This window comes from Acomys russatus, chromosome 28, assembly GCF_903995435.1.
Source record: "Acomys russatus chromosome 28, mAcoRus1.1, whole genome shotgun sequence".
NCBI classification, from domain to species: Eukaryota; Metazoa; Chordata; class Mammalia; order Rodentia; family Muridae; genus Acomys; species Acomys russatus.
Window position 1 is genome coordinate 43007385 of NC_067164.1, and position 27774 is coordinate 43035158.

At 49.9% G+C, this 27774-nt stretch overlaps 1 protein-coding gene across 1 annotated transcript; it reads right to left on the reverse strand.

The window, feature by feature from the left end:
* Positions 1-308: 308 nt before the first annotated feature.
* On the reverse strand, positions 309-26766 carry Cplx1 (complexin 1). Its single transcript, XM_051170654.1, has 4 exons — positions 26641-26766; positions 25232-25334; positions 5806-5981; positions 309-1520 (listed from the first exon to the last, which is right to left on the reverse strand). Exons 2-4 carry the CDS (start codon positions 25260-25262, stop codon positions 1323-1325), a joined length of 405 nt encoding a protein of 134 aa, XP_051026611.1. The 5' UTR covers positions 25263-25334; positions 26641-26766; the 3' UTR covers positions 309-1322.
* Positions 26767-27774: the final 1008 nt, after the last annotated feature.

Here is a 27774-nt window from a genome sequence, read left to right on the forward strand (position 1 = left end):
AGGGCATTCTGATTAGTATTGCAATCTAATTGTTATGGCTTCTCTAAAGAGCTGTGTAAGGTCATGAAGGTCAGTGCTAAGCCACACACCTGGCCCGAAACTCATGGACACAACGCAGTTTTTAATATGGACAGGAAGGGTTGGGAAGACCAGGCTGGCCTTTCTGCCAAGATAAAACTTACCAAATACAGACCTCATTTACCTGAGATTCAACATATTATGATGTAAATCAAACATGAAGAACAATGGCTGCTGGCTGGGCAAAGGGGGAGTAAGTGGGGTCACACCGCCCCCAGGTCAGGGCAGAACAGAACAGCACAGCCCAAGGCCAGGAGCTTGCATTCACCGGCCACTGTCAGCCCTTCAGAGGAGGAGGAGGAGCAGAGAGGATGGGACACCTGGTCCCCGTGGCCCTCGGTCTGCTGCTCTGCACACGGATCCCCAGAAAGCCTCGGACTTTTTAGGAAGTCAGGCATTTTGAAGGTAGGTGCCCCGTGGTAAATAAAGCCAAGAGTTCCCTAGGAGGCTGTCTGCCCTCCATGAAGAGAGAGAGAGAGCGCGGTGGGGATCAGGGAAAGATGGGGCCCTGGAACGTGTGCATTGCAGAGGCTGTCGAGGGACTCCACGTGTGTCTGAGACCACCCGCTCCCAATCTATTGCTGTTTCCTCTGGCTGTGGCATCCTTAAAAAGCCAAAACTTGCAGAGCGACAGAGAGACAGAGAGAGAGACAGCTGGACAAAGTAGGCAAGGGCTGCCGGTGAAAGACTACGGTGGTAGCGCACAGACAGGAAGACAGAGCGAATGGTCCAGCAGGTCTAACAAGCCCAGAAACTGGGGCAATGGGCTCGGGGGAAGGGCTGGGGGCCCCCCAAGCACCCACTGCTCATTCCCCAAGTCCCACCCGACTATGGCTGTGCTCCTGAGTTTAGGCCCTGACCGGTGGCCACCCATCCAGGGGTGGTCAGGGCTGGCCCTCGGGGCCTGACCTTGGGGCAGGCTCAGTGGGAATGGTGAACTCAGGGTTAGTAAGGAAAGGGGCCAGCCACCCAATGGCAAGGATGCACAGCACAGGGGCCTGAGGGTCACACCCTTGCCTGGTGGGGTCAGTGATGGCAGTGCGGGGAGGGGTGGCCAGAGGCTCCCGAGGCATGAGGGGGGATATGGGCAGGATAGATCTAGGACTATGGCTTATTTTTTTTTTTTTTTTTTGCAGGGGGAGGGGGGCTGCATCTGCTCCCAACATCCCTTGTGGGGGAGGGAGACTCGCGGGGGAGGGGTCTGTACAGTGGGCGGGGCTCCTGGTGGTTATGATTCAGTACCATTACTTCTTGAACATGTCCTGCAGCGGCCCAGGCAGGTACTTGATGACAGTGTCTAGGATGCTTTCGTCTTCCTCCTCTGGCTCATCCCCACAGCCTGGTGGAATCGCCTTCTTGGGTCGAGTCAGGCTGCCTTCCGAGTTGGCCTCCATGGCTGCCTGGGCCTCAGCCTCACGCTCCTCCTTCTTCTTGATGCCGTACTGTGGAGGAAAAGGGTAGTCAGGACAGAGCTGGCATATCCCCCTCCCTGGTCCCCAGCCTGAGTGGCACTGGTACAATACCCAGAGAGGTCAGTCAGGTCTTTTCTGCACTAGAGGAAACAACCAAGGGTTCTGAAAGGTGGCACTTATGAGTGAGTTGAGTTCCAGGCCCATCCTGTTCACTAGGGCTCCAGAAGTGATCCTGCCCAGGTTTTGGAAGACCACACAGAAAACAACAATTAAGAGGTGCCTGAAGGACACATGGGGTGAAGAAGAAGGAGGAGGAGGAGGAGGAAGAGGAGGAGAAAGTATTGCCGTCTGATCGTTATGGCTTCTCCACAACGTATGTGTGGAGAGATGGCTTTGCTGCTCTTCTGAGACTACTGCCAGGTGGTTCATAACTGTCTGTAACTCCAGCTCTAAGGAATTCAAAGTCTTTAGCCTCTTCAGGCACCTCCACTCATGAGCACATACGTACAGTGTAGACAACATGCCCTATACATAATTAAAAGTAACAAAAAAACACAAAAAACAAAAAAAACCAACCAAGCGGTGGTGGCGCACACTTTTAATCCCAGCACTCGGGAATCAGAGGCAAGTAAATCTCTGTGAGTTCGAGGCCAGCCTGGTGTACAGCTTCCAGGACAGCATGGCTACACAAAGAAACCCTGTCTCCAAAAAAACCAGAAATAACATAAATAAGTGATTAAAATAAATATTAAAGAAATAAGAAAATTTGGGGGATGCTACAAGGGAAGAACAGGAGAAAAGTCACAAAACACACTTTGTCTGTAATGGCATCTAACATATGATGATTAAAAAAAAAAAAAAAGGTGCATAAGACCACAGAGGTAAGAAGAGACTACTCCCTAGGATTCTCTGGTGGAGACCATCGTGGGACACCCTCACACCTACCCCCACCCCCACATCACTAATCCTGGCCCCTTTTCCAGCCCCTTTTACTGAATACCCCCTCCTGGAAGCCTGAGGGAATATAAACCCTACAAACTCTCTGCTTTGTTCCCCCTACTTATGAGGGAACACAGCAATTCCTGACATTTATTCCCCCTCTCCCTCTTCGCCCTGCAGCTCTTCCTCAAAGAAACGGTGTATGCACTCCATTCCCACATGGGGATCTGCCTGGGTGCTGATCCTCTCTCAGAGGTGTGGAGGAGGCAACGGCCAAATTCAGTCAAGGCTAGAGGACACCCCCCCAGGATCCTTAATAAGAAATAAAGGGGCCTCATCTCTGCTTCTTCAGTTGTCCTTCCACACCCTTAACAGAACTGAGGACACAGGCCTTGCTGACCAGGCCGTAAGGCATGGCAGGGGGCAGCCATTTCCCCAGTACCTGCCAGTACAAGACAGAAGTAATGGGTCAGCATGGGCTCATCCCATAGTTTCCACCTGGCACTGGTCACCTACTGGGAAAACTTCGCCCACACAGGCAATGGGAGAACATGGAAACATGTGGCTTGGTAGCCTGTGGGGCAGGTGCACGGGCCAGGAGACATGTGTCTAGAAACTAGGTCAGGCCAGAGCAAGCTTCCTCCTAGCCAGGGGAAGAGCAGCAGGCACAGGCCGCTTGAGGTCTGTGGACAATCTGAGAGGCTGAGCTGCCCAAGGCCATGCTTGGGAACAACTGTGTGGTCAGGCTGTGTGTGACTTCTGCCTTAGTTACTTTCCTGAAGGCAAGTCTGTCCACTGAGGGATCAAGGCCACTGAGCCCTTAGGGATATGCCATTCAGACTACATCCCAGAGCCAGACGCAGGCGGGGCGGCCTGTTCCGATCTTATTACTACAGTAATAAATACCAGCCTAACCCAGTCCAGGCATTCATTTTGTCAGGTGTGCCGAAGCATCAGCCCAAGGGCAGGACCACAGGAGGTGCCAGTCAGGTATGCTAAAAGACACGCCTTCCAGGTGAAGACCAGGGCGTCTGAGGTACAAGAGATAACAGAAGACCCAAGAACATTGTTTAAAAAAAAAAAAGCCGAAAAAAATAAAATAAAGAAAAAGCCTGTAGTGACTATCAGTGGTGAGAGCCAATAGCTGCAGCTGGTACACACTTGCACACCTTTCATCATCATAGAGGCTGACAGAGCCTAAGTGAGTACGGAAGTGTGGGACCTGAAACATGCTAGCTGTGTACCTGGGCCCTGTCTCCTTCCCAGAAGAAAAGGTTCTGGCTCAACAAACAGTCCGCTGTGGGCAGCTGGAAGTGTGCACAAGCCAGGTAGCACATATGCAAACCTGAAGGGGTGCGTGCGGAGCGGGTTGTGTGTGCAGACAGGTGGTGGGAATGTAAATTGGATGGTGGGTATACGGATCAAGCATCTGGCCGGGTGTGGTGGCGCACGCCTTTAATCCCAGAACTTGGGAGGCAGAGGCAGGTGGATCTCTATGAGTTCGAGGCCAGCCTGGTCTACAGAGTGAGTCCAGAACAGCCAAGGCTACATAGAAAAACCCTGTCTTAAAAAAAACAAAAAACAAAAAATAAAACAACAACAACAAAAAATCAAATAAGCACCTGCTTAGATGGCTTCTTAATGGATTTGGATGCTTCTTTAGGAATGACCCCATTCCTGGATCTTTAGATGGTGGAATGGCCAGGCCCAGTTCTTTAGATAGGCTATCTGGGGCCTCACATCATGTGGAAAGTCTCAGTTTCTTCCTTTCTCCATCTCTGAGCGCCATCCAGCCTCTCACTCTCTGACCAGTGCTCAAGACACTGAGGGTACACAGAGTCCAGGGAAGGCTGGGGGCCCACTTCAGGTGAACAGCAGGGGCTGCCCAGTGAGGGCTGAAAACTCACGCAAGACCGGGGGCAGGGTGATGGTGGTGGTGGAAGGGAGTTGGCGAGGGGGGGGGCGTTGAGGGGGGTCCTACCTGTGAGGAGCTGGGAAGGCTGAGGTGTGCCGGGTCTCAGTGCATCTGGGTGCGCCTGGGCCTTTGACCTCTGCAACTTTCCCGTCTTGGGCCCACCCTGTCCATCTCTACTAGTGGGGCCTGCTTTTAGGGGAATCACATGAACATTCTCCATTTCTTTTCCAGGTAATCAGCCTGGCAGAGGCTGTTGAACTTCCTGAAGCAGTGGTCCTCAACCTTCCTGGTGCAGTTTAATACAATTGCTTTTATACAGTTCCTCATGCTGCAGTGGCCGCCAACCATAAAAAATCATTTCATTGCCACTTTGTAACTGTAATTCATTGTGACTCATAATATAAACATCTGTGTCTTCCGATGTTCTTAGGCGATCCCTGCGAAGAGGTCATTCAATCTCCAAAGGGGTTGCTACCCACAGGTTGTTTGTTTGTTTGTTTGTTTGTTTGTTTGTTTTGAGACAGGGTCTCTCTGTGTAGCCTTGGCTGTCCTGGATTTGCTTTGTAGACCAGGCTGGCCTCTAACTCACAGCGATCCACCTGCCTCTGCCTCCCGAGTGCTGGGATTAAGGCGTGCGCCACCACACTCGGCATGACCCACAGGTTAAGAACCACTGTTCTAAAGAGTAAAATTTTTTTTTCACAAATTTAAAAATTGTGGAAACAGAACAATGGAGAAGGTACCCTGTCTGGTCTTCCTTGAGTCTAATTTTTTAAAACACTGAGAGGCCAAAGCCTTTGTGGATGGGGTGGTACTTGGCAGGGACTTCCTTGGGGGACTGAGCCAGGCACAGGACTCCCCTGGATTCAGAACCCATTCCATCCCTGGCCTCACCAGAGCCACACCGCACACTTGGGCATTTGGCATAGCACCTTCCGCCAGCCTTGCGCTGCCCTTGGGTAGCTCTTAGCTCTTGATGTATGGGCCTCAATTCAGAATCCCACGTGGGGCCTCAGCTTTTCCACCATGAATAAGCGCAGTGCTTTCTGGCTGCCCTACCAACCAGGACACAGTCACAAAGGTGACTGAAAACAGAGAGACTGCCGCCTATCTACCCTGTGTGTGGGAAGCAAAGACAAAGGGGAACCTCTGGCCCTGATTTCCCTGACCCTCAACCAACTCCCACTCCTCTCTCACAGCCTTCTTTCTGGGCAGGGGCCAAAACTCCAGAACAACCAGTCCTGACGTTGAGGAAGAGGAAAGGCCAGCCCTGAGAATGACCCCAATCCAGATGTGAACACCTGTAGTCCCACAACAGTCCAGTTCCCAACCAAGGTTTTGATCCCTGAGTAAGGAGTGAAATCGGGAGCGGTTAGCCATCACCAAGGAAGGAGGCTGCTGCTTCCGGTGGGGGTCGCTAACACGCAGCTCTCCTCCTCCCTGCACCAGTAAGTTGCCCACCTTGTCTCGTATGCCCTGCCGCATGACCTCGCGCTCCGCCTCCATCTTGGCGTACTTCGCTTTGCGCTCCTCCTCTGCCTGCCGCAGCGCCTCCTGCCGCTCCTCCTCTTTCTTGGCGGCATCGGGGTCCTTCTCCTCATCACCCCCAAGCATCTTCCCCATGTCCTTAGTGGCCCCTGGGAACAACAGAAGTCAGGGAGTAGCAGCACTCAAGGGTTCCCAGTCCCTTCTGCGGGCCATGTGTCCAGTGGTACCCATCCCTTGAGAGAAGAGTGGATGTGTTGGGGTGTGTGTGTGTGTGTTTACGTGCATATGGATGTGTGTGTGTTGTACTTGCATGTTCATATGCTTATCTGTGAATGGCTGTGTCACTGCACGTGTGTGCTTGTGTGCACTGATGTGTCTGTTTGTGTGATCTTGAGGGTTGGGAAGAAATGGGTGGAAGGAAGAATACAGATGTCTAGATACATCGACGATGAGCAGGCAGGGGCAGATGTCTGGAGGGCAACATTGGCAGATGGCAGGTGTGCACCCGTGACCCAGGCTGCAGGTGCTGCCTATCTTCAGCACCAAGGCCATGCATGCTTGGTGTCGCTTTTCTCATGAGTTCCTGAGTCACAGGCCCTAGAGAAACCACCTCAAACACCCTTGCAGATTAGCCCATAGGACAGAGGCTGTAATTACATACTGAGGCTTGAGGCCCAACGGGTATTCTCGGCCCACTGCGCCCAGACACCAGTGACCCCCAGGATGGGGACCTGGCAAACCTCACAAGATCTCAGCGTGGGGTGCTGGCTCACTGGGATTGAGGTTCTGGAGTGCCTGCCAACCCTGTGCACGGTGACGAGCAAGAGCAAAGCCGTCCTCTCTTCCCTGAGTGGTACCCTCAGATCAGATCTGGGAGGCTGGTGGACACAGGGTAAGAAGGGCAGCGTCTCTTTAGAAATATGGGGCAGCGGAATTGGGCACCAACCTCTGAGCCTTGCTCTTCAGGTGCTTGTAGGAGACATGGGTTCTCCTGAGAGGCCAGAAATATTTTGGCTACCTGAAAGTCTACCACAGGTGATAAGAGTGTGAAGAGACCAAAGACAACTTTTGCTGCTGTCAGGGTGGTGACAGAGCCATCTTGAAATAGGCATTTGCTGACAGAACGGATCTTGAATCTAACCGAAAATCATGAGCTTCATGGTCAGTTTTTAGCTACATCCAGAAACTTGCAAAGGGGATTCTGCGTCGGTGTCTCAAGGACAGCTTGGTCACGAGGGACTCTTACAACACTTTTCCTGGTAACTCACTGGAATCTCTGCCTCTAGCACAACTGTCTCTGTCAGGTGTGGGGGCAGGCAAGGACAACCTCGCAATCCTGACTGCTTTCATGTAAATTTTATTTCCCACTAGAACAAGCTACTTCACACTTAAGTGAGAGAGACCCATAATTACTTCTCCCTCTGGGAGAAGCAGGAATAACTGAGTCCAGTGTCTGTGTCTCTCTCTCTCTAAAGTAGTGGTTCTCAACCTGTGGGCTGAGAACCCTTTGTGGCTAGAATGACCCTTTCACGGAGTTCACCTAAGACCCAACCGGAAGCCACGGAGGTTTACAGTATGATTCATAATGGTAGCAATATTAGTTATGAAGTAACAGGGAAAATATTTTTGTAGTTGGGATGGTCACCACAACGTGAGGAACTGTTCTAAAGGGTGGCAGGGTTAGGAAGGCTGAGGACCCCTGACCTAGAGGTAGGCGAGCAGTAGCTGGGCTGTGATAGTGGGGGCTGCGTGCCTTGTGGCTGCCTGTTTAGGCCTGTCCCCCAACCCACCCATCGCACAGGCTGCAATGGAAACTCCATTTACTGAGCGCTGACTATGTGCACCTGTTGTTGGGCCTTCTTACGTGCCAGGGACTCCTGCTTGGCCTTTGGATGGCAACAACGTTGGACCTGTGGGTGTTTGTTGACTGCTCTCTGTACAGGATTGCTATACTAAACACTAGCCGGACCACGGTTCAGATGAATATACAATCTAAAAGACTATAAAACTGGAGGTGATAGAGACCACGATTCTTGGTGCTGATTGGCCAGTAGAGTTAACAGATAGTTCCAAGGTGGCAATGTTGAGGATGTTTTCAGTGTCATTGTGTCCACTTTTAGTGTCATCCTGTCCACTGCTGGGGAAAGTGTACAATTAGTCCCTAGAGAAAGGGGATTAATGGCAGAAGTGTGAGAAAGCAGCCAGACATTGTTACACACACCCTTCTACCTAGCCATCTCACTCTAACCATCTGTCAGAAATGGGCCTTAGTTGGGACACAGGCCCACAGATGTCTACTATCATAGCATAAGGCTAGAGACAAGGGCTGTCTTGGGCATGCGGCCACATGACCAGGGAACATCTGGGGATGGCCCAGGAGAGGACCATTGGTGTCCTAGAGGAGGTTGAGGGGCTGCCCAATGCACTATAATAGGTCAGCTACATGCAGAAAATTATATCACAGTCTCCATTTTTGGAAAGCAAGGAGAAAACCCGATGGGCAAAGATACCCATGATTTCACGGCTCTTTGAAAAAAAGATGAGAGGCTTCATGTCAGCCTCCCCTCAATCGTCAACCATGGGAAAGCTGCGGGAGTGTTCACTAAGATCTACCAAGGGTCCGTCTCCACTACACTGAGCTGCATCTCCACATATCCGTTAGGACAGGTGTTACAATAGGAAGCGTTGATAAAGGTGTGAGGAAGCGGAACCTTGTGCTGGGACGGCGGGAATGTGTAGTGGTCCAGCCTGTAGAAGACAGTTTGGTGGGTCCTCAAAAGGCCAAGCACAGAGACAGAAGACACAGCTTAAAGTTAAGAGCACTGGCTCCTCTTGTTGCAGAGGACCTGAATTCCCAGCATCCACATGGAAGCTCACAACTGTCTGTAACTGCAGTTCCATGAGACTCAAATGCTCTCTTCTGATCTCCAAGGGCATTAAATATATATGGTGCACATATGCACTTGCAGGCAAAACACATATGTGTATAATAAAAAGGCCAGGGGCTGGAGAGATGGTTCAGCGGTTAAGAGCACTTGCTGCTCTTCCAGAGGACCTGAGTTCAACTCCCAGCAACCACAGGGTGGCTCACCACCATTTATAATGTGTGATCTGATGCCCTCTTCTGGTGTATAGTTGTACATGCAAGCAGAGCACTGTATACGTAATAAATAAATAAATAAATAAAAGGCTAAATAGCTAGGCATGGTGGCGCACGCCTTTAATCCCAGCACTTGGGAGGCAGAGGCAGGTGGATCACTGTGAGTTTGAGGCCAGCCTGGTCTACAAAGCGAGTCCAGGACAGCCAGGGCTACACAGAGAAACCCTGTCTTGGAAAACCGAAAAAGAAAAACTTAAAAAAAAAAAAAAAGGCCAAATACAGAATTATCACATGACCAAGTGCATACACAAATGCTGTGAAAGCAGGAATTCAGACATTTGTCCATCCTTAGTCTAGGAGGCAAAGCCACAAGCATCAGCCCTCAGGTGAGTGAAGGAAGAAAAACACCTGTGTCTGTCTACACCTTACATGCTGCTCAGTGTGGAGAAAGCTGGGGACACTACACTGAGTAAAGCGAGCCAGTCACAAAGGAAAGCTGCCGTGAAACCCGTAGAGCACTCAGACCTTCGGAGTGGAAAACAGAAAACAGTTTGGGGGCTGGGAGACAGAGAGAGCTAAATGTGTCCCTGGGACAATTTCTGTTTGAAAGAGTAGAACATTCCAGAAGCAAAGGTGACGGCTGAATGATAGCATCATAGGTTTAATGCCACAACTTTGTGCATCTAAAATGGATTAAATAGTAAAGCTCATATATATTATCACGATAAAAAGATAAACATAATTTTAAACTATTTATAATTCCATCTCCCTGGTAGTTTCTCAAAGCAGACATGAGGTTGTAACCAACTTGGTCGCAGCATGACTGGTAATAACGTCACCTGTGCAATGAGGGCAGAAGTGTCCTCAGCAGCAGCAGGTGGGATGTGGGCTTTAGAATATAGTCACTTCCAACTGAGGGCCTGAGATTAAGCCTTAGAAAGCAAGGGCCTTGCAAAGTCCTGAGCATGGTCCCTGAGCTCATGACGGCTTGCGGGATGAGCTCCACCTCTGCCTCAGCCCTCCACAGTAAAGAAAGAAAGAAAGCTAACACAGAAAGGAAAATAAAATGACCAACAACAGGGGTCGGAGAAATGGATCTCAACAGGTAAGAGCACCTGCTGTGCAAGTGTGAGGCTCTAACACCCAGGTAACAAACACGTGTTAGAGCTGGCGAGGGAGGACTGCTAAGGCGCACTGAGAGGCAGCCCATCTCCAGGTACAGCAAAAGTTGCTGTGTCAAAGGGATGAAGTGGCAACAACACAGCTGAACACACAGCAGCCACCTTCGGCCTCTTTAACACACACACACACTACACACACACAAGCAAGCAAATAGTAACAACAATGCATTGTGTTTTCTATCCTCATGGGAAATCTTGAATGAAATCCATACCTCAAAACATACTTATTATAAGCCGGGTGTGGTGGCACACGCCTTTAATCCCAGCACTCAGTAGGCAGAGGCAGGCGGATCTCTGTGAGTTCAAGGCCAGCCCGATTTACAATTCGAGTCCAGGACAGCCAAGGCTACACAGAGAAACCTGTCTCAAAACAAACAAACAAACAAACAAAAACAGCCCATACTTATTATAAAGAGCTGAGAATGATGTCTAGGAATTCACAGATGGGATCTTTCAAACATTTCAGAAACAGATAATTCCCATGATATTTAGAATGTTCTTGGAAAAAAAGGGAATCCTCTGGGCTGTTTTCATTAAATTAGCATAGAAGCAACGCCAGAAGTCATGTGGAAGAAAAAGGAGGAATAGAAAGAGGGAAAGAAGAAGAAAGAAAGTGAGAAAGAGAAGGAAGAGGCAGAGGAAGGGAGGGAGGGAAGGAGGAGGGGAGAGAGGGGGAGAGAGAGAGAGAGAGAGAGAGAGAGAGAGAGAGAGAGAGAGAGAGAGAGAGAGAGAGATGAATTAGAGCTCCCAGCAAGTGAGCCAGAGTAATATTTAGCCAAAGGGAAACTGACACCTGTCATTTTCTGGGGAATGTTTAGGACAAGAGAGCCGAGCTGGGTGGAGCTCATTTGCTGAAGGTAGAGAGTTGCCCCCATCAAAGCACCAGTCAAGACCCAGCTGCCACCCAGAGGCGCAGTGGCTGTTGTGTGCCTGTGCCACAAGGTGCCGCTCTTCTCCTACAAACAAGTCAGTGGGTCCCTGTGCGCCTGAGGGGGCTACAGCTTTCCTCCCCTTTGGAAGGGACCCAGAACAGCAGGAACTTGCACCATGCCTGACTACTGGCCTGCCTCCTTCATCTTGCTTTGTACACGTGTGGCTGAGAGGTGGAGTCTACACACACAGTCACAGCTTGACCATGGTTAAAAAAAAGGGGGGGGGCAAATATGTGTCACACAGAACCCACTACACTAAAACACAGTGGGAGCTTGTCAGACAGAAAAACCTGTGAAGCCAAAGACAGGCCCACCCCAGCACCCAGATGGTCTCATCTTTCCCATGGGAACTGCCTTGTGTTCTCCAGAGTTTTGGATCAGCAGGGCCCCACAGTACATAATGGGGGGCTGTCCTGGCTCCTGAGAACCATGCTTCTATGTGGAGAGTCACTCCCACATCTGTGGATTGCTCACTGTGGGGTCTCACTGAGCAGTGATTTATTATTAAGATGTAAGCACTATGCTGGGCAAATTCTAAACTACTCTAATCCTGGTACCTGTAAAACTCATATAAAAGCCGATCACTTGCCAATCTGATGACTCCCAGGTGTCTTCTGCTCCATCAATCTGTCCTTACAGCCAGGTGCCCATCATCTATGCTCATCACGTGGCAACTTTCTTCTCTCCAGCTTCCTAGCCCTTATCTGCTGTTTTCCGCTATTTTCCTCTGTCTTCTCTAGAACCCAAGTCTGGGCACCTAAAACTCCACCTCTCTCTCTTTTACCCAGTCATAGGCCTTAGCATCTTTGTTTAGTCAGTCAGGGATAACTGGGGAACATTCCTTTTCATTACATGGTTCCAGGAGATAGTTCAACATTCATAACAATGCCCTGGCAGGGCAGTAACCAGATCTCAAGGCGCTGAAATCAGCATTTGAAAACACAGCTGGGCCTTCCTCCAACACTCCTGAGCACTGGGATTAAAGACATCGGCCACCGTGCCAAGACTGTATCCTGGGTTTTTAACTTCCTCTTTTTTCTGTTCAGGATCCCAGTCAAAAATTGAGATGAGAAATAGTTTTCATATCTTTGAGCCTTGCTAGGTCATGCCAAGGTCTCAAACTTAACGTTGGTAATGACAGCTTTTGGCTTGAGCTTTTGGAGAATTTTGCACACTCTTTCAGGACTCGGACATTTCCCACATACTTAGATGAAACTACGGATTTGAGGACAGAGGCTCTTTGTCACACCACAGAGAGAGTATCCCAGGTAGATATATTTTTCACTGCTGCTGCTAAGCTTGGTCTATTGGGTGAGGTCCTCTTCTGCAGTTACTGTCACTCTCAGGTGCTGTGCTTTGCAGAGCTCACTACCAATGCAAAACTAACGGTTACACCGGCTTTGGTTTTCAGTCTTCTTCTTTCTGTTATTTTAGTTTACAGTTTTCCTTGCTTCCTTTCTTTTCTCTTCTTCCTCCTTCTGCTGCCGCTGCTGCTTTTTGCATACCACCACATTCAGCAGATATGAGTCTTACTAACAGGGTTGGAGAGATGGCTCAGCAGGTTTTCCGGAGGTCCTGAGTTCAAGTCCCAGCAACCTCATGGTGGTTCACAACCATCTGTAATGGAATCTAAGCCCCTCTTCTGGTGTGCACGGAGACAGAGCACTCATATACATAAAATAAATAAGCCTTAAAAGAAATGTCTTACTAACATCCCATCCCACTCTAAGACACACTTTTAAATTTTTTTTAAATGCAGTTTTCCTATAAGTATGTTCTTTCCTGTAAGTTGACTAATTCCTTGGCACAATATTAATACTATTTATCCCTTGTTCTCTTACTGTCTGTACACCTGAAGGGATGGACACATCCTCATTTCTGATATTTGTCATTTGTCTAGTCTCTCCTTTTCTGATCAGTCTGGCTGTAGACACATCAAGTTTACTGATGGTTTTTCTCTATTTCATTCATTGATCCCTATTTTATTCACAACAAACACTTTTTAACCCCTTGAGCTATCTCTCCAGATTCTTATGCTAAAAACTAAAATTAACTATTTGCAGCCTGCCTTCTAATAGAGTTTCATGACAGAAACTTCTTTCTAAATACTGGTTTATTCCAGGTGTGGTGGTGCACTCAGGAGGATGAGGTGGGACAATTGTGAACTCTAGGCTAGTGTGGGCTGCTTGAGGAGACTATAATGCTCAAAATTAACCTGTAAGCCCCACCTGGCCAGGAGCCGGGCTTCTTCCTGGAAGGCTGGGAGTTACAGTTCTTGAGAAATAGCAAAGCCTCCTGGGAAAACATGGTGGCTAATGTTTGTCCCTATAAGCATCTGCAACATGTGGCTTGCAGCCATTCCACCTGGGAAATTCCTGGGTGTGGTCCTGACCAAAGTTCATCTCCTTGTCACTATTAAATATTTAATAAAGCTCCCTTCAAATTTGGCCCAAAATGGTGGAGTTGGTTTTTCTGCCAAATTGCAGGATTAACAAGACCATCTCAAAAACCCAGGGGATGTTCAATTTTGCCAGTTCCTTATCGACTTTACATATTAACTTCCTTCTGAATTACAGTTGGCAAAATTTTCTCCTAATCTGTAGACAGCTCCTTTACTCTGCTGATAGCTTCTTTTACTGTGCAGAGGCATTTTAATTCATATGATAATACCATTTGTTCAGTTCTCAGTTATGTTTTTTGTTGTTGTTGTTGTTGTTCTTTAAAAATATTTCATTGAGGGGACTGGAGAGATGGCTCAGTGGTTAAGAGCACTGGCTGCTCTTCCAGAGGTCCTGAGTTCAATTCCCAGCAACCACATGGTGGCTCACAACCATCTATAATGAGATGTGGTGCCCTCTTCTGGCCTGCAGGTGTACATACAGGCAGAGCACTGTATAAGTAAATAAATAAATAATAAAAAATACTTCATTGAATTCACTGCAACACATAAATGGGCAATAACTAGAGTGCTGCCTGTTCCACCTGTCAATTCTCTCAGGATGTTTTGCTTCTTGGGCTATTGGAGTCCTTTTTTGTTGTTGTTTTTGTTTTGTTTTTTGAGACAGGGTTTTTCTGTGTAGCCTTGGTTGTGCTGGACTCCCTTTGTAGATAAGGCTGGCCTCAAACTCACATCTGGGATTAAAGGCGTGCGCCACCACGCCTGGTGTCTTTTATGAGTGACAGAAAGATGACTCAGCAGGTAGAATCATTGACTGCTCTTGCAGAGGACCTGGGTTCAGTTCCTAGCACCCACATGGCAGCTCACAACTGTTTGTAATTTTAGTTCCATGGACTAGCCTCCATGGGCACCAGGCACATATGTGGTGCATATACTTATATGGGAAACATTCATACACGTAAAATGAAATAAATATATTTACAAGGTATTATAAAATGTCTTTTATGATATAAACATGAAAACAGGGGAATCTGCTGAGGTGCTTTCCTTTAGCCCTTTGTTTCTGTGTTCATGGTGGGAGGACTTTCTAAAACCACAGTGGCTATGGGGTCCATGCTATCTGGCTTGCCATGGATCTGTGGCTCTCACACACTGCTGCCAATAAACCAACAGCAAGAAAACTCTGCAGGGCTCTTGCCAGCAAAGATGAATCTACAAGAGAGCCACCTTAAAAGTTGTGTCTCCATTAATAAGCAGCGCAAAATCTGTTTTCACATTTTTCTATATTGTTTGCATTTTGTTTGTACTCACATTTTGTCTATATTGTTTTGTTACCCTTTACTATTTTTAAAGGATTCATTTATTTATTTAGTGTATATGAGTGCTCTAGCTGCATGTATGCCTGCTCGCCAGAAGAGGGCATGAGATCCCAGTCTATAGATGGTTGTGAGCCACCATGCGGTTGCTGGGAATTAAACTCAGGACCTCTGGAAGAAAAGACAGAAGACCATTGAACCATCTCTCCAGAAACTCCCCATACTATTTTAATAAGAAAATATACTTTCATTTTAAAAAATTTATTGGCTATGTGTACTGGTGCATGCCTTTAATGCCAGAAATTGGGAGGCAGAGACAACTCAACAATAGCCTGGTCTACATAGTGAGTTCCAGGCCAGCCAAGACTACATAGTGAGACCTTATCACAAAAACAAACAACAACAACAGCCAAAACCAAACCGAACCAAAACAGATTTTTAAAAATAAGCTTATAAATCGGGTGGTTGTGGCGCACACCTTTAATCCCAGCACTTGGGGGGCAGAGGCAGGCAGATCTACAAAGTCAGCCCAGGACAGCCACGGCTACACAGAGAAACCCTGTCTCAAAAAACAAAAAACAAACAAACAAAAACAGCTTATAAGTATCACAAAATCAGATGTGAACATCAAAATGCATTTGAGTACGAAGAAAACAGAATGTCAGCTCAATCGTCTATATCTAGCTCCAAAGACCACAAATAGCATAAGAAAGAATGAAAAAAATATACAATGTAAAGTCCAGCATCTGGGAAGTGGAGGCAGGACCCTGAGTAGGCCCGCCTGGGCTACCATAGTGAGACTCTGTCTCTTGGCGGGAGTAGGGGTGGGGACCACGGGGGAAGGGTGTCAGGGGGCGGGGGAGCGGGGAGGGTGGGCCACGGAAGTAAGTGGTGAAGATTTTGAACATGATGTATCATTATGTACTGTGTACATGTGTGGAAACCCACAATGTATCTGCAAATATGCAAAATTACTGTCAAATAAAAAAATATTTTTACAAGTACATGGAACCTCTATAGTTACCTTGGCAAGCACTTGGTCACTTCTTACTCAAGCAGTTGTGGGCTGAAGTAATGTTATTTGTTTTTGAAACAGTATCTCAGTACGTGGTCCTTGCTTACATGCAACTTGGTATGTAGACCAGGCAGGCCTCTAACTCAGAGATCTACTGGCCCCTGCCTCTCAAGTACTGGGATTAAAAGTATGCTACCACACCCAGCCCTTTTGGTTTGTGTTTACATTTTTATTTATTTATTCAGTGCATGTGTGTGTGTGTGTGTGTGTGTGTGTGTGTGTGCACATGAGAATGTGCCATATTGTGGGTATGAAAGTCAGTGGAGAACTTTTGAGAATCAGTTTTCTTTTTCCACTATGTGGGAACCTAGGGATTGAACTCAGGTCATCAGGCTCAGCAGCAAGGACCTATTCCCACTTGGCCATCTCACGGGTCCTGAAATGATGTATTTAAAGGACATGTTGGCTCTAAAACACTGCATGATAGTTTTTGTCTTTGAAACATGGCCTCTCACTGTGGCCCCGAATGGACTGGAATCTGCTATGTAGACCAGGCTGGCCTGTAGCAATCTTCTTACTCTGCCTCGCAAGTGTGTAGAATATTTTTAAAATATTTAGTTTTTATATTAAAATGAGACAATGAAACCTCGAGGAAGCACCTCTAAATGTTAGGGTGATAGAGGCCGTGTCTAATACACTCTGCGATGGCACATCACTAACTGGGTGCTGGCTTTGCCACAGAGAGCAGGCTCTGACTGAACAGCAGCAAGGTGGCTCCAGTGGTTTTTCAATTCATTTATTGATTTTTGTTTCTGTTTTTTATTCTTTCTTTTACTTTTGACATTGTAATACAGTTTCTTTCTTTCTTTCTTTTTTGGTTTTTTGAGACAAGGGTTTCTCTGTATAGCCTTGGCTGTGCTGGACTCACTTTGTCGAGCAGGCTGGCCTCGAACTCACAGGGATTCACCTGCCTCTGCCTCCCGAGTGCTGGGATTAATATAATGTAATTTCATTATTTCTCTTTTCCCGTTTTTCCCCCAGACTCTCCCATATACGCCTTCTTGCTCTCTCTCAAATGCATGGCCTCTTTTTTATTAATTGTTGTTACATGCACATATGCATATGTATATACACATGTATTCCTAAATATGACCTGTTTGGTTTGAAAGACGTTACTTGTTTGTATATTTTCAGGGCTGGCCATGTGGTATTAGGTAACCAACTGGTGCACTCCCCGTTGGAGAAGACCACTTCTCCTCCCACGCTCAGCCTTAGTTGCCTGTAGGGTGAACCCTGGTGATCTTTCCCCCGTCCACCTTGGCATGTCTAGTCTTGTTGCCCTTAGCTGGACTTTTTCCAAATAAAGCCACAGGAATGCCAGACCAGCCACACAACGGCATCTGATAAACACAAGGGGAAAATAAAATCAAAGTAGAATTCTAGCAAAAAACAAAAAAACAAAACGAAAACCGGACAAACAAACCAGAGAATGACTGGCATGACTTTACATCCTCCATTGGAGTTTTGAAACAAAGATGAAGTGCCTCTTGCTCATTTTAGGTTTTGTCAACTTGACATGAATTAGTTACCTGGGGAGAAAGAGCTCCAGCTGAGGAACTGCCTCCGTTATTCTTGTTGAAGTTAAGGTTGCATTTTCTTGACTAACGGTTGGTATAGAAAGGAGCCAAAGCAAACTGTGGCCTGTGCTGATTCTGGCCAGTCAGGTGGCCCTGGGTGTTCTAAGGCAGCAAGCTAAGCAGGACGGAGCGAGCAGGCTGGTAAGCAGCATGGCGCCAGGGTCCCCGCTTCGGCTCCTGCTTGGGTTCCTGTCCTCATTTCCCCTAACGATGGACTTTAAGCTATACTCTGAAACGAACCCTCTCCCCACTATGTTGTTTTTAGTTATGGTGTTTATCACAGTGACAGAAACCAGACCATGAGAGTCATTCATCTCCATGCGGTAACTGCCTTAAGCTGGGGATACTGGGCAAGGGGGCCCCTCTGCCTCTAGCCACTGCAATTTCTGACCAGTCCTGACCAACAGTGGAGCTTCCCTTTTCCCTCTTGGCTTCTTTCTGGGAGCATCCATTCATCAAACACTCCTGCTCACTCCGATGTGCTTAGGGGAAGAGGTAGCACACTCAGTACTTGGAATGTTAGAACTCTTTTTCCTTTCTGGACAAGGAATAAACTTCTCTCTAGAGGCAAAACTCCAAGGTCCTGGCCTGAGATGCTCACTGAATGTGCCTCCAACCTCTACCTCTCAGCCCACTGGGGATGAGTAGCATTTTGATGTCACATATTCTTGCTTCTGTAGACCCATCCCATCTCTCTCTCTTAAGCACTCTGAAGCCCCTAATTTCACCATGCCATGTCTTCAGATCAGAGAAACTAAAAGGTCCTGGGAAGGTATCTATGAGCTGGACTTTGCCCTTGACCTGGTCATCTACTTGAGCACACTATCCAGGCCTCTGGCCTCATTGATTCTTTATGGCTTTGCTTTGGGAAGCAGACTTAGGGTCCTCCAAAGATCAGTTTTCACTCCAGGCCTATCCCCAGCCTTGTGTCATGGAAGCCAGCATCTATGTCTCCTGTCCTGGAGTAGATAGGATGGACACACTGACCCCATCTGTGTACTGCTTCCCTTGACTTTGTACCTGAGACATCAAAGACTGAGCCTCTGTTGAACCCATTTTGTGGTTCCACAGCCTTATAAGCTGGCTGGAGCTCCACGTGGTTGCCTTACTGGCTGGATCCTCTGGGGAGTCTGGGAAGGCCTTCCGTAGGTACTGCCACCCTTTCCTATGGAGCAAAGTGTTAGGAGGACAAAAGTGTCTGATCCTGGCTTTTGGGAAAGGACAGAGAGGAGACAGGATTAGACAAAGTCACCAATTAATAAACTCAAAGAGTCAGGCCCAGATGGCCTAGCCCTTAGTATTGAATGCTTTTGTAATCCTGGCCCTCTGCTCACTCATTCTGCCAGTCTATTACTTCTGCCATGTGCTCTCCTCAGCCAACCTCAAAGGACTGGAAGTGACAGTGCTGTTATTCTCTGCTGAGGCAAACAAGAGTCAGGGATAGCGAGGACCCAAGGACAGGGCCTGGGAGATCATCCATCCTGCTTAGCCTCCATTTCCATTAGGTGCGGCCACCTCAGAAATGTCAGTCTGAGACAAAGATGGGGGCAGCTGCTGCAGACAGCAGGGCACCAGCCTCCCTCAGGCCTGTGCTCCAGCAGCTGGCCTGCCTGACTAGCCAGCCCTCCAGCTCTGGGTCTAGCACTCCCAGTAACCATACCTAGCACCAATACTTGATACCCAGCACCAGTACTCGATACCCAGCACCAGCCGAGTGCCCCTGGCCTCAGAGTCCACCTCTCTTCCCACAGAACCATGAAGTGTCCTTCCTATCCTACTGAGCTGCTGGTTCTGCAGAAATAAAACAAAAGGCCCTAGGGTCTTAGGGACAGAGAGCCACTGTGTTCACCCTCGTTCAGGAGATGGGGAAAGAGAGGCTTGGCAGGGCCACCGGAGTATTCTTAAGACCACTGGCAGAGGCCGGGCATGGTGTCTTACGCCTTTAATCCCAGCACTCAGGAGGTAGAGGCAGGCTGTGAGTTCGAGGCCAGCCTGGTCTACAAAGTGAGTCCAGGACAGCCAAGGCTACACAGAGAAACCCTGTCTCGAAAAACAAAACAAAACAAACAAACAAACAAAAAAGACCACTGGCGGATAAATGAGGATGATATTGGAAAACTAAATTATGTGATACAAAAGCAGATGAAGATGGCTCTGGAGAGACGGTGAGACCAACCAAGTCCTTTACTGTCCCCAAGGCAGAGTTTCTTTCCTCCAGGGATTCTTTAGGCTCACAGGCTTCTCCAAGAAGTTCTTGGCTAATAGTGGAAAAATCCCAGACTCTGGGGTTCTGCAGAGCAGGGTGATTCCCCATTTCCACCCACCCTACAGGGGTAGGTGAAGGGGGCTAGAGAAGAGGGTATCCCATGGGAGAGGCGCTGAGGAGGAGCCTGCAAAGCTGCCTCTTCTTTCTTGATGCCCTTTCCGGCTTGGGTTGGGCTTTGCTAGGCCAGTTAGCATCCGGCAGCATTGACTTGCCCCTCATTCGGAAGCTCCTACTCCAGTTAACCTCCAGTACCAGATGCCCCGCCACAGCTAGTTCTGTAGCGTACAACATTAGCAAAGGCTTCTCAGAACTAGCGGACAGTTAGGGCTGTGCCATGTCCCTGCGTCCCAGCCAAGATCTCCTGCCGGCCAAACAGGTCAGCACAGGAATGACAATCGGTGAAGTGCTCGGCGTCCTCTTCAACCCCAGCCAGGACTCAGGCCTTTGAAGCTGATCTGCAGCCTAATCAACCAGGAGTACCCTCTCCTAAGGAAAGAGCTGCCTTTCAAGGTTTAGGGAGAGAAGCTGTTTCCCTGAAGTGTTCTTCTGGCCATTGAGAGTTATGGGGCGCAAGTTGGATCTGCTGCCATACATTGCACTAGTGTCTTCTGAGTGCGCAGGAGTGTGGGTATTTTGTCTTCAAGTGTTTGCTAGCTGCCTGCCCTACTGGGTAAGTCAGGGGCTGGGGAATCCCATCTATAAAGGGCTCATGGCTAGCAGGCCTGGCATCGGAACTCCCCAGAGAGCATTGAGAGCTATCTGTTCTGGTATGGAGCCCGTGCGTCTTCACTGGCCTGCGTCTTTCCAGCTGCTTCAGCCCACAGTGCCTGGTGGAAAGCTTCCACAAGGTTCCACAGACATATCTGCCAACCAGATGAAGGGCTGTTGCTTAGTATCTACCCTGGGGGTTGAGGAGTGATACCAGCCACTTCAAACCTAAGGAACAGGGTAAGTATGGCTGTGCAAAAAAGACAACAGTAGCACCAGGTCCTGAAGGCCTTCCTGAGCCATCTTGTAACTCTTTGTTGTCATGACTCCCAGCTGCTTTCCTTCTGTCTAACTCTCTGGTTCTTCACCCACAGCCCAGATCAGTGGCAACCCCATTATCCAATCAGTGTAGGAATTCCTGAGTCTCTGCTTGTGCCCCACACCAACCAAGATCAGCAAGAGTCTGGGGAACTCGACACACAAAGCTGCTGAGAACCAGCCCCGGGCAAAAGCAGGGAGAGTGGGAGTGGGTGGGGTCGGCCCCACCTAGAACCTCAGGGTGCCAGACCCAGAGTGGACTCAAGCCACAGGACAGCATCCACTCTGAGTCACCCCAGGTCACTGGAGCTGGCCAGGCAGAAGAGCTGAGTGAGAGAGAGGCCCTGATGTCTTGGGTTTGCTCTTGGAACCCACACTGAGGCTCTCCTAAGAGTCTCTTCCCACCATCCGTGTGCTTACTGCCCCCTAGGCCTTTGCATATTCCTTTTCTGAGAACAGAGCATGTGGCTGGCACATAGAGTTTCTTTCATACTGAGAATAATGCAAGAACGAGAAATAGTACTGGGCGTGGTGGCGCACACCTTTAATCCCAGCACTCGGGAGGCAGAGGCAGGTGGATCGCTGAGTTCGAGGCCAGCCTGGTCTACAAAGCAAGTCCAGGACAGCCAAGGCTACACAGAGAAATCCTGTCTTGAAAAAAACAAAACAAACAAACAAACAAAAAACAAATGAAAAGAACGAGAAATAACTTGGATCAATTGAGCCAAAAAAGCCACTTCTACCTAATTCAGCTAATGGGAGCCCCACACCTAACATATCCCCCCCACAGCTGCCCAGTCACCTCCAAGGACAGTTATACAGCTGGGATATTTGCTGCTTCCTACAGTAAGTATTCCAGGAGACGCTGAATGACAGACATGTACGGGTACGGCTAGAGCACGTGGCTGCAGTTCCAGGGCACTCTGCTACAGAAGAGTAACTGTCACCCAGTGGTGACAGCCGAGGCGCTGAGCACTGCCTCCTTCCTTCAGTGGCTGAGCACTGGCAGTGCTGCATTTAGGGTTAGAACACCTTGGTAAGTTCTGGAGTTGGTCCAAGGCCACAAAGACATTCTCTTGGTAAGAATGGGTCTGTCTACTGGGGACATTATCTTCCATGATTTGGTCCCAAGAGATGTTCCCTTGCTCCTACCTGGCTGACACAGATACCCACAGTCATGCAGTTGCTTGTCATGAGGTGGGAGTTTGGTGTCTGCTTGCAGGGAGAGAAACGGGGATGAGAGACGGCTGCTGTTTACACCTTGTCCTGGCAAGGTATCTAGCCAAAGCCAGCACTGTTTAAATGCTCTGTGAGCCACTACATAGGCCATAGGAGCAAGGTGCATTGAGGGAAGAGGTGGCAGAAGACAAAGAAACACTAGGGTCTGCAGCAGTGGCTCAGCCTCCAGGCCTGGGCTGCAGGTGGGGTGCTTCCTGGTACTTCAATGGTTACTGAGCAAAGACAAGTGTCAGCAGGTGGAAGTCCTGTCTTAATAAGACCTTGCTCGCACTCCAGAGAGCTACAGTGGGTCAAGGGAGGCCAGACCCTGCAATTAGCAGCTTCAAGTTCAAGAATCCCAGAGACCAATGCCTGGTGTCATCCTGGACAGCAACAGTGGTGCAGAGAGCGCAGGAATCTAGGGCATCATGGCTAGGCAAAGCAAGTGAGGTGAGGAGGATGGGAGGAGCCAGCAGAGAAGGCTGTACCGGTGAGACATGATGGTGGGTATTTGCAACAGACAAAACAGCTGATCCAGCAGACGGAAAGGACACCTGGGTCCCCACATCTGGCCTGGATCCTACTCACTGATACTCTCCAGGCTTGCTCAGCCCTGCAAAACCGACACCCTGGACACTTGTCTACCTGGTCTCAGGCAAGACATCTGAAATCTTCCTTCTCTCATGCAGTGGGGGCTCCAAGTGGTCCTGTCCTGTTCCCAAGGTACCTCATGGTCCCTAGAGAGGATGCAGCAGATGGCACAAGAACAGAGAACTAGGCCGGGCGTGGTGGTGGCGCACATGTTTAATCCCAGCACTCGGGAGGCCGAAGCAGGCAGATAGATGTGAGTTCGAGGCCAACCTGATCTACAAAGTGAGTCTAGGACAGCCAAGGCTAACACAGAGAGAATGTGTGTCGAAAAACAAAAGCAAACAAACAAACAAGCAAAAAAAAAAAAAAAAAAAACACCCCCAAACCAAAGCAAAACAAACAAACAAACAACGACCCAGAGAAGCACTGGCAAACAGCAGAGCTGGGGCTTGACTGAGCCCTACTGGACCACTGGATTTGTACACACAACATAGTCCAGGTATCCACACAACATCTACAGGAAATTCCTGAAACTACCTAAAACTTCCCAGCCATCCAAGGTGAATTTATCTCTGAACTGAAAGCCTGTGAATTTTGGGACAGTACTCACTGTTTCTCTCTGGGCCTCATCTTTAGGATGCTGCTGTGGCCCATGCTTGCCTCTCACAGAGCACACAGCATTAGGGGCATGCCAAAGGGGATAGAGGGGGCTGGCAAAGTGCTGCTGGGCCTTCAACATGAGGGTTGCTGTTTCTGACAGGCATGGGGCTGGAATAGCCAGGCAGTGACAAAAGCATAAACCACAGCCAGATAGATCCCAAACCTACCCCACTTTGGTCTTTGTGAAGCCACGGATTACAAGGTCCTGGGACCTGCAACCCTAAGTAGACATGGTCCAGTGGAAGAGCCACACATCTTTTCTGGGCTATTATTTTCTTTCCTATCACCTCTCTCTAGGCTTGGTCTGTGTCCTGGGGTCTCTGTTGCCTTCTCAGCCTTATCTGGGACTCATCGCTGTCCTCCAACCATCTCTGACTGTGCTCACACACACTCTATGACACCAAAAGTGACACACATTGGAAAGAGAGAGAGAGGCTTGGGCCCATGACAAGACTGCAAGAGGCAGGTGGGGAAGTTACTACTAGTTCTACCCAGCATCATAGGAGCTATATTCCTATCTCCACAGAAGGAATGCAGAGCAAATATGGGGTGGTTTGGGTTATAATCAGCCTACTATGTGGCTACTACCCTGAAGCTCCCCCCCACCCCGCACCCTGGCAGCTTTCACAGCGCTCCAAGAAGCACGCCCCATTGCTGGTGTAGGAGAAACTTTGGGCTGATACAGAACAAAGAGGGAATCCAGGCTGGCAATTACCCAGCTAATTTCAGCTATGTAGACAACCAAATCAGATATTTTAGTTTCTTTAAAAGCCCACCTCAGGGCCTGAATCAGCCACCTAATTAATTATCTGTAGCAGCCTGGGACTGTCTGGGTATAACACAGGCCCTTGTGATGCAAGATGCTGGCTTGTCCCTGAATGCTGTCCTGGTGATGTAATCATTATAATTAGATTCAACCTGGGTCTACCTCAGTCATGAACTCTCAGCAAGCACATTGGATCGACTTTTCATCACGTTTGAGTGAAGTCACAGACACCTTCTGGGAGATGCCTATTTTTGCCGACTCCCCTCTTTCCTGGCCCTGAGGCCCCAACCAGCTTGCTCTCTGAGTGGTCCCCCTCCCTTCTCCAAACTGGAAAAGGATGTCTAACACACTTCAGCCAAGACCCACATCAGTTAAGAGGCTCCCCTGCACACCACAAGGACTCTTCAATAGTAGAACTGGTGAACTCTCAGTTTTGTGGCTACACAGGGAGTTGGGGCACCAGAGCAGGTGGCTCTGGACACACATGAGGTCCACCTAGGGAAATTCCAAACTCTACAGTCCTGAGCTGACCAAACTGCCCTGCTGATAATGGGACCCAACCTCCACCTCACTGATTCAGCATTCCCTGGGCAAGAACTCAGCCCACTGTCTTCTACCAGCTTCTAGACCTACTATTGCTGGCTACAAAGATGGCTTTGGGCCACATTGGGGACAGGACTACCTTCAAACTGTGAGTGAGCAGGCTGCCCTCATTTAGCAACACAAAGGGGGCTCTGTTTTCTCTGCAGAAGGGAATGTGGTTACACAGCTTTTTCTTCTTGTCCTTGTGAACAGTACTGTCTCTCACCTGAAGGAAGAACATAGGTCCCAGTGCCACAGTCGGGATCATGGAAATCCTGTTTCCTAACCCAATCCTAGTGTACCGTTTGTTCCCAGGACTGACACCTTGAGGGCTGCTCACGTGCTTCCTTGGGGTATCTGCCTAGACCAACACTGCTCAGCTCTTGGTCTGTCTCAGGATGACCAGCAGGTTCTACTGCACCGTGGCATGGGGCACAGGGCCATCTTACACAGCCCATCCTCCCCACATTTTGTATTAAACCTCAAGGCTTGAGTCCCCAGGGGACACAAAAGTATTGGGCTGGAGCACTGCCCCGAGCTTGTTCGGAGGGTAAGCAAGCATCCGCAGAGGATGGGTGTGAGGTCAGAGTTGCTTGTGTAGCCATGTGTTATGTGCCATTGCAGTGGTGGAGACATGTTTCTGAGTATCCTGTGTCTTCACACAGCCCTAGTGGCCCAGCCCCGTGTCCCCCCTCCCCGCCCAACTCCTACCTCCCAGGGCTTGTTTCATGACGAACTCCATGACGATAGGTTGGTTCCTCGGGAGCCACTCCGGGGTCAGATCTCACATTCAAGTGTGGTCAGAGTCCTCTGCCTAGAGAGAACAGGTGGTCACAGGTGCCCTGACCAGGCTCTCCTGAGACTCTCATCTCTCCCCTCTCCAGTATCCCAGAGAGTCCAGTGTGAGAGGCGTTGTCCCCACACCCAGACCAGGATGGCAGGGTTCAGAGCCCAGCCAAACCAACAGTCACCTTGTCGCTTCTGGGGTTTCCGAAAGGAAGCTTTTAGCTGCCACTGCAGCTCACAACTTGGGGCTGTCAGGTACTGGAGTCTGGCACCAGTCTCCTCAAGCGGGAGTGGAGCCCAGGGGGCGTTTGAAGGTCAGTGCTCTGCTGTAATGCCCCAGGTTCTGACTGCTCAGCCGCCTTGGCAGGTCTGGAGCTGTGGGGGTAGGAGGGATCCCTCTAGAGAAGAACTGGGGAGACAAATCCATGAACGTTGTCCCTCACGAAAGGTCCTTATGCCTTCTGACTGGTCTCAACTCTGTCTCTAGGGAGACTCTGGGGGCCCCCAGGGGGCCCACAGCAGAACCGGCCCTGGATGGGGGAATAGAGATGGCAGGGTCCCAGTCTTCCAGTGGGAAAGTAGGCTGATAAGCCCCTTCTGTCTCTGCTTGGGGTAGGGCGGTCCAAGCCAGAATGCCCAACCTAGGCTGAAGTGCCAGCAGTGTTTGGGAGGGTGCTTCTGTAGTGCCAATAGCTGCAGAGGCATCCCTGTTTGTATGGTCTTTCCTGTCCAGGAACCTAGTCCCTGGAGATCCAGTCTTCACAGGTTTCCCTCCGACGAATGAGACCCCAAGGAACTAGAGAAGGGTGCCAGGCAAGGAGAGTGTCCCAGAAGCTAGGGGTTCAGGGATGCCTTAGCCACAAAGCCAATTGCCTTCTAAACTTCTGTCTCCTGGGAGTCGGGGGATGAGGGGGCTCCGCAGGGCCAGCCGCAGAGAGGCTCGGACGCTGCGGAGAATCCGCAAAGACCAAGTCTCGCGGCCGCCGCCGCACCCTTTGCTTTGCAGGCTGCGAGACGCTCGCCCAGGAGAGCGGCCTCAGGCCAGAGCGCGCCAGGGGGAAAAAAGGACACCTATGGGAAAGGGAAACTAAGGGCCGCTTCAGCACCTCACGGTGGACAGCGCCCTCCAGGCTGAGCAGCCTTGCGGAAAAAACCTTAGGTCTGAAAAGCAAGGAACCCACAGCAGGGAAACCCCAGGATCTGGGGAGGAGACTCGGGGCTAAGAAAGCGGGGAGTCGGGAAGGGAAGCCCAGGTATCGGGAGAAAGACTGGGCTGGGAAGCGGAGGGGAGGGGAGCCGGTTAAGGTCGGACCGGCTGCAAGGGCGCCGGTTACCTTCCAGGGTGGATGATCAGCAGCAGCGCGCTCTCGGGCCGGCGGGGTCCATGTGGCGCTCTGTGCTGCTGCGGCGGCTGAAGGGCACCGCGAGGAGGGCGCGTCACTCAGAGGCGCCCCCGCCCGCGTCCCGCATGACGAGGAGGGCGGGGCGCGGCGCCGGGGGCGGGGTGGGGGGGCAGCCGCGCCCCCGGTTCCCAGATCCTGGCCTGGCGCGCGCGACAGCTGCATAAGGGCCCTTCCTCGGCATGGGCCATTCTCTTCGCACAGGCTTGGAGACCCTGCAGAAGTCCTCGCTTGCAGGCGCAGGGCGAAAGCGGGGCCCGGGTCGCCACCCCTAATCACCCACAGTGTTTGTTCTTGACCCGGTTGCCTTCGGCTCGGCTCCTTTGCTGGCAGTGTGGGAGGAGGGAGCGCATCCCCGAGACCCCGATCGCGCTGGATAGGCCCACACATCCAAGCTTGTCCGTTGTGTAGAGACGCCAAATGTGGCTTTGGTGAGACAGAAACCCCAGCCAGTTAGTGACGCCTGAAGGTCACTGCGGACACGGGGTGGGGGTTCCTCGGAGACAGCCACAGCTCCGCCTCTAGGCCGCCCCTTCAGCGGCGCCAGTATTTCAACCCTGGTGCGGCTGCACTGCAGAATCTAGCGGCCACGAACTTGGTGGACACAAGGTTGGCCTGGCATTTTTCTATGTATCCTGGGGCGGGCTTCTGTTAAGGCAATCGGCTCCGCAGAAGCCAGAGCATGTCGGGACACCTAAGCTGTTCTGATTCTGGCTAGCCAAAACTCCTGACCCTCAGGGGCTAGCTAGTGCTGATGGCCGTCTCATTAGCTGTTACTGCTCCTCCTGGCTCAGTCATTCCTCAGGCTTGGGTAGATCTCAAGATCACCCAATTCAGTGAGACTTCTCGCCTAATAAGTATTCCTCCCTCACCAACATCCCAAAGCTCCTCCCGGGTGCTTGGCGGCTTGAATTGGCCGAGATAGAGTCCATCACTGACTTGTTTTTTTATCCGTTTCCTGTTCCTCTGACCTGGCAGATTCAAAGTAGCAGAGACCAGAAAGGGAGCTAGAGTGAAGAGAAGAAGGAAAGTGTCAAGCCCCACACCTCCTAGATTCCACTTTAGCCT

Excerpts from the sequence above, each read along its gene's own strand:
- Cplx1 (XM_051170654.1), bottom strand. The coding sequence starts at position 25,262 with ATGGAGTTCGTCATGAAACAAGCCCTGGGAG. Across the intron at positions 5,982-25,231 it reads CATGAAACAAGCCCTGGGAG|GGGCCACTAAGGACATGGGG; the intron begins GTAGGAGTTGGG and ends TGTTGTTCCCAG. Across the intron at positions 1,521-5,805 it reads GGCAGGGCATACGAGACAAG|TACGGCATCAAGAAGAAGGA; the intron begins GTGGGCAACTTA and ends TTTCCTCCACAG.